The sequence below is a fragment of the Stenella coeruleoalba genome, assembly GCF_951394435.1.
Source record: "Stenella coeruleoalba genome assembly, chromosome: 2".
In the NCBI taxonomy this organism is placed as follows: domain Eukaryota; kingdom Metazoa; phylum Chordata; class Mammalia; order Artiodactyla; family Delphinidae; genus Stenella; species Stenella coeruleoalba.
Genome location: NC_137147.1, coordinates 1,816,600 through 1,838,637, shown reverse-complemented (window position 1 = coordinate 1,838,637; position 22,038 = coordinate 1,816,600). Strand labels below are relative to the sequence as shown.

The 22,038-nt window shown below is 45.6% G+C and overlaps 1 protein-coding gene across 2 annotated transcripts; it reads left to right on the top strand.

The window, feature by feature from the left end:
- Positions 1-9,518: 9,518 nt before the first annotated feature.
- On the top strand, positions 9,519-18,184 carry EIF5 (eukaryotic translation initiation factor 5). 2 transcript variants are annotated; one of them, XM_079908123.1, is made up of 12 exons: positions 9,519-9,665; positions 9,800-10,011; positions 11,090-11,369; positions 11,480-11,561; positions 11,858-12,030; positions 12,299-12,410; positions 13,430-13,572; positions 13,828-13,986; positions 14,336-14,497; positions 14,824-14,988; positions 15,292-15,426; positions 15,835-18,184. In XM_079908123.1, the coding sequence occupies exons 3-12, from the start codon at positions 11,298-11,300 to the stop codon at positions 15,922-15,924; spliced, it is 1,293 nt and encodes a 430-aa protein (XP_079764249.1). In that variant the 5' UTR covers positions 9,519-9,665; positions 9,800-10,011; positions 11,090-11,297; the 3' UTR covers positions 15,925-18,184. The 2 variants fall into 2 exon arrangements, with proteins under 2 accessions (XP_079764249.1, XP_079764250.1); XM_079908124.1 differs by lacking the exons at positions 9,519-9,665; positions 9,800-10,011 and adding an exon at positions 10,201-10,502.
- The last annotated feature ends 3,854 nt before the right edge of the window (positions 18,185-22,038 follow it).

Genomic DNA, 22,038 nt, shown 5'->3' with positions numbered 1-22,038 from the left:
AGTTTATTACAAAATATGGAATATAGTTCCTTGTGCTATACAGTAGGACCTTGTTGTTTATCTGCTTTATATATAGTAATTTGTATCTGCTAATCCCAAGCTCCTAATTTATCCCTCCCCCATTTCGCCCTTTGGTAACCATAAGTATGTTTTCTATATCTGTGAGTCTGTTTCTGTTTTGTATATAAGTTCATTTGTATCTTTTTTTAGATTCCACATATAAATGGTAACATATGATATTTGTCTTTCTCTGTCTGACTTATTTCAGCTGCACCAGATCTTAGTTGCAGCATATGGGATCTTCGTTGTGGCATGTTTTTAGTTGTGGCATGCAGGATCTTTAGTTGCGGCATGTGGACTTATTTGCAGCATGAGGACTCTAAGTTGCTGCATGCATGTGGGGTCTAGTTCTGCAAGCAGGGATTGAACCCAGGCCCCCTGCATTGGGAGGGCAGTCTTAGCCACTGTACCACCAGGGAAGTCCCGACCATCCTGCTTGAATTTTAAAAGGCTTTCCCCCCTCCTTTTTTCTCCCCCCTTTGATTTTGGCTTCTACTAATTGAGCCAAGGCTGTAGTCTCAGGCAGTGTGGGCTGTGTTTGCATTTCAAGGACATGATGGGAGTTATAACTTTAAGCTTTCTCCTAGGAGTACTTATGTTCTCTCAGGGTTAGAATTTTGAAAAGATGTTTTATCAAGCTAGCTTTCTTTGATTGTGCATATAAAAATCAGTTTTGGAATGTCAAAAAAGTTTCCTCCTGGGCTTCCCTGGTGGCGCAGTGGTTGGGAGTCCGCCTGCCGATGCAGAGGACACGGGTTCGTGACCCGGTCCGGGAAGATCCCACATGCCGCGGAGCGGCTGGGCCTGTGAGCCATGGCCACTGAGCCTGTGCGTCTGGAGCCTGTGCTCCGCAACTGGAGAGGCCACAACAGTGAGGGGCCCACGTACCGCAAAAAAAAAAAAAAAAAATTTTCCTCCTGGCCATTTTAGGGTTAGAAAAGTACTTGCAAGTATTGGTTCCATACCAATTGTGGAAGCCAGCTGGAGTTCCAGTGGGTGGCTCCCTGTCTGGGAGCTGATAGGCTTTAGAAACACAATTTCCCCCTTTCTTTTAGATTCATTTTATTATAAAGTGCAAGTCTAAAATTAAATTTAAATTTCCAGTTTTAAGCCACATTAAAAAAAAAAAAAGTCAGCCAACACACTTCACTCCAAAATTCCTTCCAGGCCTTCCTGTATGGAAATTTCCTCTAGATCCCTTGCCTAGAAATTCCCTCTAGGTTTTCTTCATGTAGGAGATGTCCTGGTACCCCCTTAAGACTCCAAGATGTGCAGTAGAGGCTAACACAACATTGTAAAGCAACCATACTCCAATAAAAATTAATTAGAAAAAAAAAAGTTGTGGACCATCACTTAATACAAGGAGGTCCAGGGGACTTCCCTGATGGTCCAGTGGTTAAGACTGGGCACTTCCACTGCAGGGAAGTTCGATCCCTGGTCGAGGAACTAGATCCCGCATGCCGCACGGTGTGGCCAAAACAAACAAACAAAAAATACAAGGAGGTCCAGATATCAGGAAAAACTCACCAAATCACTTAAAGGGTGCTGTGAAGATGCAGGGTCTCAAGGGACCATGAATGGTACCAAGTGCTGGTCCAAAGTAGAGTCCAGGTGACCTCAGGTGCGTTTTTCTGATATCCTGCTGACTATGCCAAGTAACATCGACAAAAATAACCAATAAACAACCAGAGGCATAGAAAAGAGTTTCATTTGAGCCAAACGGAGGACCACAGCTCAGAAGCCAGCTTCCCAGATTATTCTGACAAACTGCTCTGGGGAAGCATGGTTTTCAGCACAGCTTTATGTCCTGTCAGAACAAAGAACGTCATACAAGTCAGGGATACATTCCTTCCAGCTTTCAAAAAAGACCAGATCAGCACGTACACAGTGAGTCAGCATGGCCTTGGCACCTGGGGAGGGAGTCATAATCACAAGTGGACCTGCATTGGCGTCCAGGGAAGAGAGGCATTTCATCTTTATTTTTAACATGGACATTCATTACTTCTGGTCAGTGTACACTTTTCTTTAATAATTAAAGCAGATATATAGTGTATGTTTGATACACCACAGACAGGCTGTTCTACTCAGCATACAATTCAAATTAACTCAAGTATAAGCCAGAATGACTTCTCATACCTCAACATGTGAAAATTTCTTTTCTTTCTTTTTCTTATTTTTTCTTTACTTAGCCCTGCACTGAGTATACAGCTGGTACCTAATAAGTACTTGCACAATAGAATCAAATATTTTTAAAATATTCAAAGCTATAGAGAATGATACATTAAATATCAATGTATCCCCATGTAGAGTTAACATATTTCAATATCCTGTTGTCTTTGCTCCAGATCTTTTATATTACTCATGAAAGAACAAAGACAATATTCAGTTGAATCTTTTTTTTTCTAAGCACGCGGGCCTCTCACTGTTGTGGCCTCTCCCATTGCGGAGAACAGGCTCCGGATGCGCAGGCTCAGCGGCCATGGCTCACGGGCCCAGCCGCTCCGCGGCATGTGGGATCTTCCCGGACTGGGGCACGAACCCGTGTCCCCTACATCGACAGGTGGACTCTCAACCACTGCGCCACCAGGGAAGCCCAATTTTTTAATATGTAATGACATTGTTATCTTCTTCCTTAATCTCAAAGGCAGCCTCAATCATGGGTGTTATGTTTATTCTTCACACATATGTGTTATATTTAAATTAGATATTATGCATTTATTACATAATGTTTTGCATATATATATATATGCATTTTGTTTTTTATTCCACATTATGTTTTTGAGAGATTTAGGCATATTCATATCATGTAAATTCTTTTAACTGCCATGTAGTACTTCAATACATACATATACATCAATTTAATTAGCTCATACTGTATTGATGGATATTTTAGATTAGAAATTCATTTTTAGTTTTGTTTTATTTATTTAGTTAGTTATTTTTGGCTGCATTGGGTCTTCGTTGCTGCACACAGGCTTTCTCTAGTTGCGGCGAGCGGGGGCTACTCTTCGCTGTGGTGCACAGGCCCCTCATTGCGGTGACTTCTCTTGTTGCGGAACACAGGCTCTAGGTGCACGGGCTTCAGTAGTTGTGGCACACAGGCTTAGTTGCTCCATGGCACGTGGGATCTTCCTGGACCAGGGCTTGAGTCTGTGTCCCCTGCATTGGCAGGCAGATTCTTAACAACTGTGTCACCAGGGAAATCCCATTTTTAGTTTTAGAAACAATGAGGCAATGAACTTTTTAAAAAATATTTATTTATTTATTTTATTTTTGGCCGTGTCGGGTCTTAGTTGCAGCACGTGAGATCTTCGTTGCTGCACACAGGATCTTTCGTTGTGGCGCTCGGGCTTCTCTCTAGTTGTGGTGCGCAGGCTCCAGAGCACGTGGGCTCTGTAGTTGCGGCATGCAGGCTCTCAAGTTGTGGCTCATGTGCTCAGTAGTTGTGGCACACAGGTTTAGTTGCCCCGCAGCATGTGGGACCTTAGTTCCCCGACCAGGGATCAAACCCGCATCCCCTGCATCGGAAGGCAGATTCTTAAACACTGGACCACCAGGGAAGTCCCACAATGAACTTTTTGTTCTGTACATTTGCCATATTTCTGGAATATATACCTAGAAATGGAATTTCTGGATTACAGGTAGTCATTGCTAGAATAATTTCCAATGTCATTCAGTAGATTTATACACTTATTGATGTCTTATAATAGTTTGTACTTTTCCATGATCTGGTCAACACCTGACAAAGCCAGAGTTTAAAATTCTGTTGATAGTTGGGCAAAGTGGACACTCCATTTTAGTAAGACTGAATATTTTCTCCTATTTTTATCAGCCATTTACATTTCTTCTCTTGTAAACCTACTGTTAGTACTCTCTGTCCATTTTTTAATTTGGTTGTTTGGCTTTTTCTTATTGATTTGTAGAAGATTCTTTGTATATTTTGAATACTAATCCTTTCCTATCTCTTTAGACTGTGTGTGTGTGTTATTATGTGTAACAGTCCATTGTTTTTCTTTATTTTGTGTATGGTGACTTTTACTGAACAGAATTAAAATTTTTAATATAGTAAAAAGAAAAAAGAAAATGAGTGGCAAAAGGAAAATGTATCCTCAGCCCTCAGATCCCACCTCCTCGCTGAAGTGTCTGAAGAAGAGCACTGGAGCCACTGAAATCCGACTAAAAGAGGAGAAGCAAACTGCTAGAATCTGGATACACCAAGCAGGATAAGTAATCCCTACAATGTGGGAAAGGCCCTGAAGCTGGGAGTAAGGACACCTGACCCCAACCCTGGGGTAAATCTTCTCTCCAAGGCTCACTCTATCCAACCACCAGAGGAGGGGGTAACATGCATACTTGCCACCCCCCTGAGGTGTCAGGATGCCTATCAGAGAACTCGGGTGACAGGGCTCCGGCAGCAATGCTATGTCATTGGGACCATTATCATAATTCTAATGGGCGTGGTCAGTATAACGCAAAGTCTCCCGACAGCCAGTCCCATAACTTCACCATTAGGCCTAGTGACCACTGCTGCAATGCAGTCATGGGGCATTAATTTTGTTCTTCTTTACTTATTTTAATTCACAGACAGCCTGCCTGAATTACGGCATGTGGACTATCTCAAAAGAAAGCTACTGAGACTCTGGTGAGGGGAAAAGAGGTCCCTGGACTCCGAAGTCACATGGTCCCCTGGCTTTACGGCAAAGTGTTTCCTGGAACAAATAGCACCTGCAGCCCCTGGGAATCTGATAGGAATCTAAATTCTGGGCCCACCCAGACCTACTGAATTCCAGTCTGGGAAGGGTCCAGCAATCTATGTTTTTCTAAGCTCTCCGGGGATTCTAATGCTCACCCACATTTGAGAACCACTGGCTTAGGAAAACCAGGCCATACACAGAGGAGCAGGATAGGCCTCCTGTAAGAAACACAGAGCCCAGAAGGTAACCATACATATTTGCTGTCAAAAACTAGACCTAGGGACTTCCCTGGCGGTCCAGTAGTTAAGACTCTGTGCTTCCACTGCAACGGGCGCGGGTTCGATCCCTGTCCCGGAACTAAGATCCCACATGCCACAGGGTGCGGCCAAAAAAACCCAAAAAACAAACAAAACAAAAACTAGACGTAGATGGCAAGTCTACCCAAAGTGGCAGCTGACTCAGCCGAGAATGTGCTTCCTTGGGGCATGGGTCCAGTGCTTGATCACAAGGCCTAGGCCACGGCCCGTCCGCACTCAGTGAGCTAACTGGCTGGCACTGTGCCAGACTCCCAGCTAAAGAGGACAGTGTGTGGCAGAGATGGGAACACGTTAAGATGTTCTCTCACAAAGGTTTGCAAATGGCTGTCAGGAATCAGAGCGGGAACCCAGGGTCTCAGCGGGAGAGCCAGCTGCAGGGCACTCCTGGGCCCCTTCCAGCCCTCTGAGCGCACACGCCTCGTAGGGCCACAACAGCCCACTGCCACTAGAGTCATGCATGTGAGGGTCCAGCTCAGCATGCACCCACCTTGCTTCCCTAAAGAAAGGACCTGCGGCAAGCCAGAAGCCACCAGTGTGGTCACTGTCCCATCCTGAGGTGTTGTGTGACCAGGACACAACCAGTTCCAGAGCAGGGCCTGCTCTCCGAGTCACCCACGTTTTTCCATCATCTACTGAATTGATACCACTTCGCGCTTTTTTCTCTCTTTCAAGGAATGACACATGAGAGATGCTGGTCAGAGTTATATACTTGGGAGGCAGAAGATGTCACATCTGTCCCCAGTGACACCTCGCCTGGATACCTCTTCTCCTCAGAGGCATCTGTCCCCTTTGCAACTGAAGGTCCCTGGTCCTCAGCCAAAGTTCAAATGCCTTGGTTCTCCTCAAGGATAAGTTTCCTGTCTGCCAGTTAGTTACCCTAATGAGGAAGATGGACAAGTGAAGTGGCAACTACAAAGAAGCACTGTGAATGCCAGAGGTTTGGGGTGGGGGTGGTGCCAGGCACAAAGGCAGGGAGACCCCTGCCCAGAGGGTCAGCGATTCCACGGAGCGGGACAAGCTTCACTCGGGTGTCCACCAGGAAGATATTAGCCACCGCTTGTTGACACATGGTCTCCCTGGGCAGGGCCTGTGATGTAGGCAGAGCCTATATCCTCGCTGCCTAGCAATTCAGAAATGTTTACTGATATGGTGCATTAGATTACCGTGGTTTAGGACACTAGTCCTCAACACAGCCAACACCCTTCACCACCTCTGTACTCACCAGATAACCTTCAGTTCCCTTCCAGCAGCTTCAAATGTCTGCCTATGCGTACACTTACAGGCTTGTGCTAGAAGGAGAACGGGGCATATCCCCTGTAGCCCATCCTCAAGTAGGGGAGACAGGAGCTTAACTAATAGCACACAGCTTTAAAAGTATGCTAGAGGGCTTCCCTGGTGGCACAGTGGTTGAGAGTCCACCTGCCGATGCAGGGGACACGGGTTCGTGCCCCGGTCCGGGAAGATCCCACATGCCGCAGAGCGGCTGGGCCCGTGAGCCATGGCTGCTGAGCCTGCGCGTCCAGAGCCTGTGCTCCGCAACGGGAGAGGCCACGACAGTGAGAGGCCCGCGTACGGCAAAAAAAAAAAAAAAAAAAAAAAAAGAAGTATGCTAGAGGTCAGAGAGAGCTGAGAGAGGGATGTCATAGAGGGAGGCCCATCACAGAGGGCAATGCCTTGGTCCCCTCAGTGGCCCTCAGCTCAGAAGCACAAGGTTCTCAGTCTACACAGACTTGATCTTGCTTACGGGGGCTAATTCATGCTAAAGAGACTCACAGACACCCGTAACTAAACAATCGTAAAGCCAATTTAATAACTTACTTTTTCGATAGCTATTCGTATCTGCCGTCCAGGACATTGCCTGAAATGCATTAATTCGGGCACTCATTTGACAAGGATTTCATAAGCACCAAGTACCCATTATTTAGCAAACTGTGAGCACCTGGTTGGGGGAAAAACGCAGCCAAAGGTGGTGGAGACCCAGAAATGGGAGGTGCAATTGTGCAATGAGCTTGGCGTCAAGCTAGTGTTCAAACGCGGTCAACTATTTACGAGACAGGTGACTGGGAAAATTACTTAACCTTCCTGAGTCTCTTTCCTCACCTGTAAGATGGGCATAACAACACTCCCTCACATAATTGTTAAAGAATTAAATGGGATTACACATGCAAATTGCCTAGTTTTATTTATGGTTATATTCATCTGGAGAGGCTGTGTCATACAATGGTTAAGGGAACAGACTTTGGGATCAGACAGATCTGGGTTTAAATTCTAGATCTACCACTTACTAGTGTATGATCTTGGGCAAGTTGCTTTTTTCCAGTAAGCCTCAATTTGCTCATTTGTAAAAGGGGAATAAAAATTCCTCATGGGTCAAAGAAGTAAATAAGATAGTGTATTCAAAGGACTTCGAAAATCCTAGGTTACGAGAAGCATTCAACAAATGGTTATGTTTGAGTTGTTTTTAAACGTTGTCCGTGATTAGACACAATGAATGGTACACATACTAAAAATTAAAGTTAAAATTAGTACAGGCTTCTTTAATGAAATTAAATATGGGGCCATCAAACATTACACAAAAAAGTGATCACTTTGTATTTAGTTGTTAAAAAAAAACTTTTCTGTGGAAGCAGGCCTCTAACCTCAGGTAGTTTCATGTCCACATTTTCAAGTTTCTAAAATAATGTCATTTGTCTGCAGCCATGCAAAAACTCAGTTTCAGTACTGCTAAGTCAAGCCCCAGGGAGAACCAGAGAAGCGCATTTGGGATCTTTCTAGTTTGTCTGACGGGAACCCGGGTACCCATAAAGCATTATGCATTTGGTTTAACGATTACACACCAACGTATACACTGTGTGATTACAACAGAAGCCCCTGCAGCAATGAACAAATCACTTCTCTCAATTCTGGATCATCCCTTTGATTAATTCTCCCCACTGACACTGTCAACTTTTTTTAATTAATTATTTTTGACTGCCTTGGGTCTTCGTTGCTGCATGCAGGCTTTCTCTAGTTGCGGCGAACGGGGGTTTGTCTTCGTTGCAGTGCCCGGGCTTCTCATTGCGGTGGCTTCTCTTGTTGCGGAGCACGGGCCCTAGGTCGCAGGCTCAGTAGTTGTGGCACACGGGCTTAGTTGCTCCGCGGCATGTGGGACCTTCCCGGACCAGGGCTCGAACCCGTGTCCCCTGCATTGGCTGGCGGATTCTTAACCACGGTGCCACCAGGGAAGCCGGCACTGTCAATTTTTAAGTGGTTTACAAAGCTTATAAAACCATGTCAGAGTAATCTTCAACTTTGATAAAAATCAAAACACCTTTCAATTCTAACCTTGCAAATTCGAATGTTGTAAAACAAAGGTCAGCCCCTTATCCACCTCACCCTGTCCTCAGTAACATTGCTATTTCATCCAGATCCGGGAAACCACACTGCCACCCAGGACACTGCTGCAACCGCTCAGTTATTTGGCTCTTGCTCTAGAGTCAAGTATGTTTTCACATTTCAGAGTGGACTCAGTGCATTTTTACAGTCGCAACCGAAATTTTACACAAAATATAAGTATCTGAAAGAATTGGCGAGTTTCTGTAATCATATGAACAGAACTAAAATGTGAGAGGCTCTTTGTAAATAGTAATCGTTTTCGAGCGAATACACTGGAACATCGTTAGGAACACCTGTTTTCGGCTTTCCTTTGCCGGGCAAGGAGGTCAATTTGTAAACACTGGAGAGGAGGATTCCACAAACGGTAACCTGATGTGAGGCTTATTTTCAGCAAAGTGACGGTGGAGCACGAGAACATGGAGGACCCCCTCCCCCCAGCCCCAGGATCGGTTCAGGAGGCCCCGGAGTTACGAACTAATTTGGTGTTTTCCTCTTTAGAAAACGGGTGGACGTGAGCGACCAGCCAAACTAGGCTTGCAGGCCGGGCGCCGCGGAGGGAGCAAGGCGGGCGGTTGAGTCACGATCGCCGCGGCCACGCACACCTGAGGTTCGGAGGATAAAAGGCGGCACCTGGGACGAAACACCCAGGCCCTCCAACCTTCGCCCTCTGCCCAGGCCTAGGGGAGTGGGGAGGAAAAGCAACTTCTTTCTCAAGACTCGACGACGGGCGTCCCCAAGGAACGGAAGGGGCAGAGAGAAACCCCCGAGAGTTCCCCCGCCCGGAGCGGGAACTCGTGCGGGAACGCGGCCTCGGGAGCCGCAACGCCGCTGCCGAACAAGCGGGGGAGGGGGGGCCAACCGCCATCTTCCTGGAGCGCCCAAACCGACAAAGCGCGAGATAGCGACAGAGCTTCCCCGCCGCGGCCCGCCCACTCTCGCGAGCCCGCGAAGGCCTCTGGGAAAAGCGGGGGAGGGGAAAACGAGAGAAGGAAGCCGGGTTGCAGGGCTGGAGGCGGGCCGAGGCGGCGAGCGGAGCCTCAGGAAGCAGAAGGGGCGGGGAAAGACGCGACTGACGCGAAATGCTGGCCAATGACGAGCGAGCTCGGGTGGACGGCCAGCCAATGGGCTGTGCGGCCTGGCGCGGGGGGCGGGCGCTGGGGCCGAGGGTAGCTTGAGCGCGGCGGCGGCGTTGTTCAGTCACAGCGAGAACATTCCAGAGGTGAGTCCGGTGGAGGGGCGGAAGCCCCAGGCCCGGTCCCCCGTTCTCCCCGCACCCTCGACCTCCGCGGGCCGCTGGCTGGCGGGGAAGGCTCCCCGACACCCGCGGCTCACTGCGCCTTCTCTCCGCGCCAGGTCGCCAGGCCCCGGGCGCTGAAGGGTGTGGACCCCGGACGTCGCTGGGACAGCCCCTCCCCGCTGCTCGGCGGCGCCTGGCCCGGCCGCTGCTCGCTGCGCTGCCTCCGCCGCCTCCACCGCCGCTCCTCGGACTCGGGTTCGCGCGCGCCTCACTTCATCCCAGTCCCGGGCGAGCAGCGTTGGGTTTATGTCTTTATTTGACGAAAACGGTGAGTCGGCGGGCCGGCGGGGAGATGGCGGCCGCACAAGATGGCGGCGCGCCGCGTGACCCGCGCGCGCGCGCTTGTGTGTGTGAGCGCGCGTGTGTGGCGCAGTTTGGGCGGGCGGGCGGCGGGGCCGGGCGCCGCGTCCCCTCCTGTCCTCACACCGCCCCCCGCCCCCGCCTGTACCCCACCCCCACCTGTACCCCACCCCGGCCTCGCGGGAGCGCGCTGCGCGGGCCCGCCGCCGCCCGGGGCTGACTCAGGCCTAATTGCTGCATTCCTGAGTCATCGCCGCGGCGGGGCGGGGGCGGCCGGGCCGGCGGCCCTCGGCCGGTTTCGCTTCCCCCGCCGGGCGGCGCACATGGCGGGGCTGCCGCGGGCGCCGGAGAAGCTGGCGACGTTGCGCCTCCGCCGCTCCCGCCTCGCGGGGGCCTCCGGCTCATCCCTGACAGCCCTGGAGGGAACGACGGGCGCGGGGACGGGAGCGAAGGTTGCGGGTGCGTGTGCGTAGAGAGGAAGGGACAGGGGGTCACGGTCGGGGCCGGGCGTCCGCGCACGCTCCGCGGCGTCCCGCGAGGCCGCGTTCCGTGGGTGTAGTTGGGGACGGGTGGCTCTGGAGTAAGCCCTGGCTGCCGAAGGCGCAACTTGACCGTGCAGAACAGTTGTACAGACTTTCGTCGTCGAGGGATGTATCACAAGTTTGTTGACAACGCGGACTGGGTTGGGGAGAGGAGACGCCTGTCTGTGTTCGTTCCTCGGCGGTCGTTAAAGCACGGCTCCTCGGCCGAAGCCGACCGTTGACGTGGTGACTGGTGGGATAAAAACCCAGAGCAGCTGAAGCGCCGTAGTTGGTTGTCGTTTTAGTCTGGTGGCTCCCAGAATCACATCTGCGTCCAAATGGAGGCCTTTTATGTTGCTGCAGGTGTCCCGTGTTACGTGAGTCTGAGAACTGGTTTTTGCGTAGCACAGATGCTTTTAACGTTGGAGCCTTAGGTGTGATTAAACGGAAAGGACAGGGAGGTGTCGTAATGCAGGGATCGCGTTAAACGTGGGGGATTTGTTTGTTCTTTTTCCTCTCTTTCAGAGCTGTTGCGCAGCCATTGGTACCTGTATTGGGGAAACATAGCATACAAGCAAGAAGCTTACAGCCTCAGTGGCGAAAAATTTTTCATGTCAGAGACCGAGAACTCTTGCAGTCGTTTATGTCATCCCTTCTTCTCCAGACAGAGGATACCAAAAAGTTGCAATCAAAGATCTCTTCATCTTATTGATAAAGCCACTAATAAGCCAAAATGTCTGTCAACGTCAACCGCAGCGTGTCAGACCAGTTCTATCGCTACAAGATGCCCCGTCTGATTGCCAAGGTAACGTTCATCTTCATTTTAGTAGCAAGTCCTAAGTTTTCTTTCATAGATTATTGAAGATTGCTTCTCCCGGGGTAGACGCGCAAAATTAAACTTCTTACTTCCTTTAGGTTGAGGGCAAAGGAAATGGAATCAAGACAGTTATAGTCAACATGGTTGACGTAGCCAAAGCGCTTAATCGGCCTCCAACGTGTAAGTAATACTTCTTGAAAGAAGTCTAAAGAGGCATTTTATTGACACAAACCTGATAATTTCTGGTCCGCAAAATCTTGCTTGAATTGTATGTTGGTTAACTTCTGGGTCGAGTGGAAATTTGGGCTTAAAACTCATTGGTGTGTTAGTTGTTACTAGTATAAAAAACTATCTGGGCAACACATTTTTTGAACCTAGCAACTTAAAAATACAGAGTGATATTTGTATAAATGAGGGTGAGCAGCCAAAGATCAATTTAGTTAACTGTAATGAACAGATTTTCTTCCCCCAAATAGATCCCACCAAATATTTTGGTTGTGAACTGGGAGCACAGACCCAGTTTGATGTTAAGAATGACCGTTACATTGTCAATGGATCTCATGAGGCGAATAAGCTGCAAGACATGTTGGATGGATTCATTAAAAAATTTGTTCTTTGTCCTGAGTGTGAGAATCCTGAAACGGATCTGGTGAGTGCCTTTGAGGTTTTTGTCAGTAAAAGAAAAAACTGTATCTGTTTCTGTGATGTCCGCAAATTATGTTCCCGGGAAGGCAGAGCGAACATCAAATTTTGCAGGTATTTCCATACTGATTTCATGTTAAAAAAAAAGAAATTATTTTGATATTAGACTTGTGTTTTAGATGCCTCTCGATGGTTAGATCTTTTCATATTTCGTTCCTCACAGAATTTTCATCATACATTATGGTTGACATAACTTATTTTTGCTTTTTTGGCAGCATGTCAATCCAAAGAAACAAACAATAGGTAATTCTTGTAAAGCCTGTGGCTATCGAGGCATGCTTGACACACATCATAAACTCTGCACATTCATTCTCAAAAACCCACCTGGTAAGTGCTTATGATAACTTCTAAAATCTTGGCATAAAGCACCTGATAGATGGAAACAATGGAAGTTTCTTTACTGCTGTAAAACTGGAGTGAGGTTGACCTTTGAATACCTGCACAGGTGAAAATTTGCCTATAACAATAGGGTCAGCCTTATACATCCAAGGTTCAACCAACCATGGATGGTGTGAAACTGTAGTGTGTATTTATTGAGGGAAAAAAAACTCCCATGTAAATGGACCCGTGCGGTTTAAACCTGTGTTGTCCAAAGGTCAACTGTTTAAGAAATTTCTAGTCATTGTGCCATATTTTACTGAATTTTGAACTTTTTTGTTAAATGTACTGTTTTATGTATTGTTAAAGGTGAAGTACAGGCTGCCAATTAAACTGTACCACATTCTCGATTTTCAAGACCTGTCTTAGTATGTATGACATACTGTAAGGCAAATTGTAATGGGATCTTAGTAAAGGATCGACTTCTGGAAAACTTTTGTAAATGTGGGTCTTTGCTCATTAAGCTAAAGTGGTTTTAGAGCATGCAAGCAACACTCTGTGGCAGATGATCAAAACTCTGACACAATTTGAGCTTGCTATAGCAAGAAAGTCTAACCTATTCCGGTGTTCTCTTCTCCGTGAGACGAGCCGTTATATAGGCTTAAACAGTGTTCCAGCTGTTGACTAAAGTGCGGTTAAGAAATACCCTTATTTAAGTTCATGACGGATGGAAGGAGAGGGTTTTGAGTGCCACTTTAATTACCTGGTTTTCTGAGGTATTACCATTCAGTCTTAATTTTACCCGATAGTTAATACCACTGATAGGTAGGGACATTCCATTCTCAGCTTGAGTTGCTTACCTGTGAAATATAGTGGATGAAATTGATTTGTGATAGGTAGCATTCTGTGTGTGGTTTTCTGAGGGGAGGATTTTAAAGCAAAAGGGCAAGATTTTAAATGTTCACGATGGGCGATGAGGTGTAATATAAGTTACGGTACTAAACTTTATTTCCTTTTTGTCCCTGTAGAGAATAGTGACAGTGGTACAGGAAAGAAAGAGAAGGAAAAGAAAAATAGAAAGGGCAAAGACAAGGAAAATGGTTCCATGTCCAGCAGTGAGACACCACCACCACCACCACCACCCAGTGAAATCAGTCCTCCGCATGCTGTGGTCAGTGCAAGGTTGATGGGTGTGGTGGGCACTAAAATTGTGTACAGTGTGACCTTTGGTTGAGGTGAGCAGAAATGAACTGCTCTTCAGTGAACAATACATCAGTATATTGGGTTCCAGGTGCTATTCGTTGACTAAACTAATGTGAACACAAGTTTAGTGGGAAGTTGATGTTGTTGACTAGAAATCTGGGATTTCTTTTTATTACCTATAAGGTCGTTTTTTTTGGCCAAGCAGTTTTGTTTTTAAAAACAGGAAGAAGAGGAAGATGATGATTGGGGGGAGGATACAACAGAGGAAGCTCAAAGGCGAAGAATGGACGAAATCAGTGACCACGCGAAAGTTTTAACCCTCAGTGATGATTTGGAAAGGACTGTTGAAGAGCGTGTCAATATCCTGTTTGATTTTGTTAAGGTGAAATGCTTGCTTCAAGAACAGTTAAACATTTCGTGATCATACTAAATCAGCTTCTACCCATCCCTGAGCTTTGTTAGATATTACTTTAAGCTGGGTACTTGGCAGGTAGTTTGTTGTGTTTTTTCCATGCTTCCTTTTGAAATACTCAAATACAAGTCTCACCTTTACTTCTATTCCGAAATTTTTTTGAGGGTGGTTCCAGGCATTGTTTTCGGCAGGTGTGTATTATTTAGAAGTCCTAGGACCTTCTTGAATTAGGTAGGGGAAGAGTTCGTAAGAGCAGGGACTGGTATCTCTAGAGCAAAATGTGCTTCCATCTCACTGAATTGCTTCCTTTTATTTGCAGAAAAAGAAAGAAGAGGGTGTTATTGACTCATCTGACAAAGAAATTGTAGCTGAAGCAGAAAGACTGGATGTAAAAGCCATGGGCCCTCTTGTTTTGACTGAAGTTCTTTTTAATGAGAAAATTAGAGAGCAAATTAAGAAATACAGGCGCCATTTCTTACGAGTAAGCGAATCATTCTAGATTCATAAGATTTTACAGCTGTGTGACCTTGGAAATACTGATTTAACCTCATTTATTTGTACTGTCATTCTGAAAATGGAGATAATTGACCTACCTTAACAGGAATGGGAGTACCTGGAAATTGGTGCATGTAGTCCCTTATACGTAAAGTAAATTAGAGATCTTTAAGCATTGATCTCTCTGAATGACTGCTGTAGGGCCATGGCTTCAAAGAACAATTTCTAAGGCAATAAGTTTAGAACATATATTAGAATTGTCAGCTTAAAACATCTAAGAAAGCTTGTTAATGCTGAGATATTTATTTGCAGTTTTGTCACAACAACAAAAAAGCTCAACGGTACCTTCTTCATGGCTTGGAGTGTGTGGTAGCAATGCATCAAGCTCAGCTCATCTCCAAGATTCCACATATCTTGAAGGAGATGTATGATGCAGACCTTTTGGAGGAAGAAGTCATCATTAGCTGGTCAGAAAAGGTGGGGAATATTTAAATGGCTCTTTAAGATTAGAAGTATTGGGGCTTTTTTGGAAGAAGTAGTTAACTACTAATACCTAGTCTGTACATGCTTGACTGGTATAACCTGTAGGGTGATTCTCATCATGGTAGTTTTCTAGTAAGGTTTCTAGAAAACCTTGTGCTGAATACATTTATTCTGCTGAGGGGTCAAGATTAGGATGTGGCCCAGTCCCCTCAAAGAGATGTATTTGGGCAATTATATAAATGACTCGCATTATTTTAAATTCCTTGAACTAAGAAAATTATACTGAACACTTTTTAGGCCTCTAAGAAATATGTCTCAAAAGAACTTGCCAAAGAGATTCGTGTCAAAGCGGAACCTTTTATAAAATGGTTGAAGGAAGCAGAGGAAGAATCTTCCGGTGGTGAAGATGATGATGAAGATGAGAACATTGAGGTAAACGCTGGGGAAATCGTTAAATACAGTGTTAGTGGTGGGTGTTTGAGAATTATAAAATGCCAGTATTGGGTAATACAGCCTCTTAATTTGGAAAGTAATCACATTAATAGAAAAGGTGCTGGAAATCTCTCCTATCCCCAGGCATTGATTCCAAATAAACATTGTCTGAATTTCCAAAGGGAGAGTTTATTTAACGTAAGTATAGGGTTGATCGTTCATAAAAATAAGGTACTGTTAGGCTGCGGAGGGTTAGCTTACTTTTTACATACACACAAATTTTCATGAAGAATAATGGCTTTCTCTAGGTAGTTTTTGTCCTTTGTTGACCATTGACTTCTTAGTGGTTTTATTTTACAAGGGTTTACTGGGATAAAGGTTTACAATCAAAAATCTTCATTTTATCAGGTGGTGTATTCAAAGACTGCCAGTGTACCGAAAGTTGAAGCTGTAAAGTCTGACAACAAGGACGATGACATTGATATTGATGCCATTTAAAGGGGTGGGTGCAGCCCAGCTTAACAGTGTAATGCTGAGAATCTTTCTGCATCATCAGCCAGAAGTGCAACATGTATGTGCAAAAGCTAAAATGGCTTAACGTCATGCTACACTTTCTACTAAAAATGTATTGCTGTGAGTGGTCTGTATTTAAACCCAACAAGACATCTAGGGAGTCCATACACATATCAGTGAGCAGATGTAGTTTGCTTATTTACAGCATGTTTCTTTTTGAAAATTTAGTGGTGGACACATTTGGGTCACATTTATACAGTTATAAAAATAAAGATTTGATTTTGGTCGTTCTTCAGATTTTTGGCTCTGAATGACTTAAGTAAGCTGAAATAATTGGCTCCTTTAAAAAATGTTGCACCATCATCTAATCTGATAGGATTATTGGAGCCTGTTAGTACTTTTAAGTCTTATTTCTAGTCCCTCAGATTGGCATCTGGTAATGTACATTCTTCCCATGCCAAGGTGGACTGATAATCAAATGACAGTGCAACACCTTTAACTTACTGAGATGTTAAAATGACCTGGGTGTCCTCTAAATAATTTTAAGAACAGGTTTTGAAACTTGAATTGTGTATTTTTTTTTTTCCATTTTTTCTATGCTTGCCCCAAATTGTAGTCTTTGAAGTCATGTGCATTGCACGTTGGATGAGCCAGGGGAATTACTACATTAACATAAACATTTTATTATGTGTATGTAGCTCTTGCTTTATATTGAGAGAAAACTGAAACTTTGGGGAGTGATAAGTAAGCTCTACCATTTTATTTGGGGGAAGCAGGAAAAGGTACACTTAATCTCTAGCAAAAACTGAGCAAAATTTTTCAATCAATTTTACTCTTGATTCAAATTACAATTTCAAAATATTTAGACATAGTGTATCTTTTGTTCAGTGTGGATTTTTCCCCTGATAAACTGGTTCTTTGATGACTTCTGCATTTGGATACATAGCTTATACTTTATTGGTTTTTGTTGCTATCTTGCCAAAACAAGTGTTAACTGTATCTCAGATTCCCCCCACCCCCCAAAATGTCTTATTTTTAAAAGCTAAAAGCATACTTCTAAGAGCCTATATTTTGGTGTAAGACTTGGGGTGTTTTTTATTTTCACAATGAATAGTGTGAGATACCCAGGAAGTCTGTGATGATGGCAACTGAAAGCAGGTGACTAGGGCCTGACCCAGCCCATCCTGGGCCTTAGGTTTGGAAATAACTTCTTGTGATTTGCTTGCCCAATTTGCTGATGTAAAGTCACTTGATAGAAGGGCTCATGACTACATCTGAGAAATCATCTTGAGGATGCAAATTTACACAAAAAGTACACTGGGAATCAAAATGCGTGGAGAGCACTGGCTTGTATCATTCGCCTCTTCGTTTGTGATCCATCTCACAGATTACAGTGAGACCTTAACAAATGTGTGTAAGTTTTTTTCACATTGAAATTATATGAACATTTGGTATAATAAAACCTTGTTAGCTTGGTATTTTAAGAAATTAAACCCTGGCAGTCTTACTGGAGAGGTACAAGTTGGTCTCCAACTGCCTTTCTTGATAGATTTTGGTGAGGTTGAAGGAGAGCCATATACCTACCTGGAGGGGAATGTGCTTTGTCGCACCAAAGAGAAGAGGTTTTTGCAAATTCATGTCTCACCTAGGTTTTAAATTTTTGCCATTATCTGGAATTGTTCTGGGGGGATCAAGTTGCATTCAGCATACCCATTATCAAGCTAATGAGGTTCTGTTATAGAGGGTTCTTTTCCCCTTTTTCTTCCTCCCCCACCCCCTTAAATCTGAAGGAAAACTTACAAGACTTCTAAACACTAAAGAGAAAATTTTGGCTTAGACCACTCTTCAGTCTAGTGCCAAACTTTCAGTGGAATTCACATCCACAGAGTAAGGAGTTTATTCATAGCAGCTATCCTAATAGAGTGATCTTTCACTTTGCTGTATTCAACTGTCTTAAAACTTCCTGTTTGAAACAGCTATGTTACGTGATTAAAACAACGTTAAAATTATTTTTTGTCTTTGCTTTAATATTAACCTAAATTTTTGTTTTTAAAATTGAAGCATTGAAATCTCCCCCTTTTTTGTAGCTGTTGCTTCAGATTTGTGTTGGATGTTTCCTTCTGCAGTTGCCCCCTACTCAAAAACAGATGTTGCTCATTACAGTGGCTTTCCTTAGATCTCGTGTTCTTATTCTGTAACTCAAGTTGATTACAAACCAAAAAGGTCTGCTTCCATCTGGTTTCTTAAAATCTTGCCTGGGTGTTGATGAGGGACTTGAGGTGGGTCTGGTATATAGTTAAATAACTGGCTATAGCATTTAGCCTTAGTTAAGAAAGGAATGTTTCTAAAGTTATGAGGTTAATGAACTTGAAAGGTACTATTTGGGCTCCTAAAGGTTTGAGAGAGAATGGGTGTTCATCTAATGAATTGCTACAGCTTCACAGGCCAGTACTAAGAGTAACCCTAAAATGCAAAAATTTTGCCCAACCCCTGTATTGTCAGTTTTGATGGTTTTTCAGATTCCAGCCTATCTGACCACTCCAAAGCTTCAAAGCGCTCTCGGTACCAGGAACAGTAGTGCACTTGAATCTCTGCCCTCTCCAACTATCATGTGGTTTGTGTCCTGTCTTTCCTGAATGGACAGTCATGTTTATATCTTCTCTGTCCCCAGTACTCTGTATAGATCTTTCTCCTCCAAGAATGACACTCCATAAGACTTGCCAAAGTTGTTGTGTCTGACCTGTGCACAGTCTCCAGAATTTGTCCCTTTGAGCCTTTGTAGGAGGTTGGGAGCTCAGGCATTGTGGCCACCTGCCTCAGGGTTCTATATTCCAGCCCTAGCCCAACAAAGGTCTTCAGAAAGATTGCTAGTTCTTCACAGCCAGAAAATTGAACCATTCCTATGTACTAGCATATGGAAATAACACGGAGAGGTTCTTTCCTCAGAACCCAAACCAGGACTCATACATTGTTCTCAATGACTAGTATTCGGTTATGCGTTCTGAGTTTATGGGGCATATTCACCTGGGCTCTGGAGTCATCTAGGTTTTGGCAGGCCCTCTGTAACTAGAAGCCCATCTTTCTGTGTTTAATGGGGATGGTAATGCCTGTGTACAGCAATTAGAGTACAGCAAGCAGGAGAGGTAATGCCTGAGTGGGGCAGCTAGGGAAAACTGCCCTGTGTGGAAGAGAGACAAAAGGGAAGAAGAGCTCATGCCGGTACCTGCAGACATTCAGAACGGGTTACAGCAGATTGAGAGCAGTGGGTAGTTGAAAGCGCTGTTATTTTTGGCTGGAGCAGTTTCAGGGTGTTAACAGTTTTTGCCTCAAGCAGCCCTTAATGTGCAGTGATGTTCAGACCAGTCTAGAGCAGAGGCTGAGGGCAGGCCATGGCCCCACCTGGGGCCCATAACATAATGTAAATAGCAGCATGAACCAGAAGCCAGCCCAGCCTGAGATAAGGATTGACAGGTGCAGGGCCAGTGTATGAGGCTGGGTTGAGTCTGGTCCCAGTGGTCCTGTAACATCCAGGGAAGGAATCCTTCCAAAGTACCCAGTGAGGTCGGTGACATAAACATTAGGTAACATGTACTTCACAAGGAAGGAACAAGTCCTGAGGAGGAGGAGACTGGCTGAAGGTTCCACAGCACACCCGCATACAGCCCAGACCCCATGGCTTTTGCTGTGTAAGCTTCCACCTTGTCCCACCCTACAGTTCTCAGGTCCTGTAAACTGGGAAGCACCTAGGGCAAGGATAAGGAGTAACTTTTTGGTCCTTAGGGTGGTTGTTGGAGGGAGGGCCAGGTAGCAGCTCTCAGGGTCCAGGCTTGACTTGGGTGAAGCTCCAGACAGAATCTGAGGCAGGGTGCCAACCTCATGCACCGCATCTGTACCCCTGGCCCGCATCTCTCGCTTGCTTCAGCCTTGCCCCACCTTAAAGGAGCTCGCAGACCAAAGCAGACACAGGACAGAGGGGTGGAACTTCGGAGGAGGGAGGAAACAATCGGGGACTTTGAGGAATGTCTTAAGAGAAGAGGTCGCATTTCAAAGGAGAAGCAGGAATTTACCCGGGAGGAAGAAGTAGGGGAGCATGTCTGGAAAGTAGAAACTACTCCCTTTAGTTGAGTGCAGTGTGTGGGATGAGGCTGGAGGAGGTGGCAGTACTTACCTACAAACTGAACCCTGGAGAACCGAGTCTTCACAAGCTGCAGGAATGGAATTACATTTGTATCCTGCTGCCAGGAATGCTGAGCCACTGTGGGAATCGAGGAGGGCTATTAATCCCATGGCTGACAAAGCCAGCAGCTGCCATGAGGGTGGACTGGTCAGACAAGGATGCACTTTGGCCTGGGAATGTCAGGGTCCCCTGGCTGTCCTGAGGGCACAATGTCAGATTGGAAGGATTAACAAGCCCAAATCCCTCCCACAGGCAGCAGAATCTGAGCACCCAGGAGTGCTGGAACCTTCCCTGCAGACCAAGATCTCCTGTCTGGGGTTAGGGCAGCACCCTGGAGGGGATTCCAGGGGAGGTTCAGGGCCTGAGTGAACGCAGGGTTTTTCTGTTATGACTTCCAAGCTAGGAACAGCCCCTCTGTAGTTGCAGGGTTGGATTCCTCAAAGAGCAAAGAAAAGCATTCTCAAATGTGATCACAGGTCTTATGTGATAAAGTTCTTTTGGTGACAAATAACTCATGGAGTCACTTGGGAACGGTTTCCCAAGGATTCACATTATGATGGAATCATTGGGAGCCCCACTGCACAAGCCTGGCCTTGCAAGGACCCAAGAGACACTAGCAGGTCCAGACTTGTGGACACAGATTGTACCAACTAGGACTCCAGGTCCCTGGGCAAGAAAGAACATTCCTCCAGGGCGCTTGCCCACATGTCTACTTCTCTCTGGGTTTCTCTAGTTCTCCGTCCACTACTCGTGAACTTTCTGGCCCTGTAAAGCTACACGGAACCTCCTCATGACTTGGGTGTTCTCATGGCCCCCTGTGACCATCAAGCTTCTGTTCCTGCTGGTTAATGCTCAGTTCTCCAGACTTCCTAGTTGAGATTCCTAAGAAGGCATGTCTGATAGGCTCACACTGGTCTTGCAGCATTTCTATCAGGTTGATTTTTTTTCACTTCCAGCACCATGAGCTCCAGTGGCAGCTCCAGTCAAATGTGGCCAAAGGTGAGGGAGGGGCACAGGGGGTGCAGAGCGTTACAAGGGATTTGAAACATGGCTGCCAAAGGCTACCTCCCAATAGGGATTTGTGATTGGAGCAAGGGAAACTGGCGCTTGGAAACATCCAGGACAGGGTGTTTTCACTGGAACCTATTTTCTGTGTAAAGGACATCTGCGCAGCAGCCTCCTTGTATAACCAGGCAGTCAAACAGCAAGTGGACTCTGCTCTACTGTGAGCGCCCAGCACTTCAGTTACCCTGTGTGGGAGGCAAGAGGACAGGACGTGGGCCCTGCTGAAGAGATCTTAGGGTCTAACAGGGGAGGCACAGTTTGCCTTCAGGAAGCTACTGGGGGTTACCTGATAAAGGGGTGGCCTTGCACGGTTGTGGTTAGAATATGTGTGAAAGGCTGTTAGTGAAGGTTTCCTGGGAGGATGCAGAGTGGACGAGTTCCTGAGTTAAATAGTATCCTCTGGGCCACAGGGAGACCCAACTGGTGGAGCCAGATGCGGACTCAAGAGGAGCATTTTGTGTGAAAGAAAAATCAGACTGTGGTTACCAGGCTATAGATGACACAAGGGACATCAAGGAACTAAGGATGTGGAGAAAGTCAAGAAGATGATGTCTGAACAAAATGTAAATGTCAATAAAGAGAAAACCTAAAAAAACAAAAATTATGGAGTTGAAAAGTACAGTAACTGAAATGAAAAATTCACTAGAGGGATTCAAAGGCAGCCTTTGAGCACACAGAAGAATCGGTGAACTTAAAGATAGGACAAGGGAAGAACAAGAAAAACAGATTGGAGAAAAATGAACCTGAGTGACCTGTGGAACACCATGAAGAGGAACAACATATACATTGTGGGAGTCTCAGAAGGAGAGAGAGAGGGAGAGAAAAGGGCAGGGAGAATATTTGAAGAAATAATGGCT

What these genes read in the sequence shown, in the direction of transcription:
- EIF5 (XM_079908123.1), top strand. Translation starts at nt 11,298, where the DNA reads ATGTCTGTCAACGTCAACCGCAGCGTGTCAGACCAGTTCTATCGCTAC. An exon ending in TGCCCCGTCTGATTGCCAAG is followed by an intron (nt 11,370 to 11,479) that starts GTAACGTTCATC and finishes TACTTCCTTTAG; the next exon opens with GTTGAGGGCAAAGGAAATGG. An exon ending in TCAGTCCTCCGCATGCTGTG is followed by an intron (nt 13,573 to 13,827) that starts GTCAGTGCAAGG and finishes TTTTAAAAACAG; the next exon opens with GAAGAAGAGGAAGATGATGA.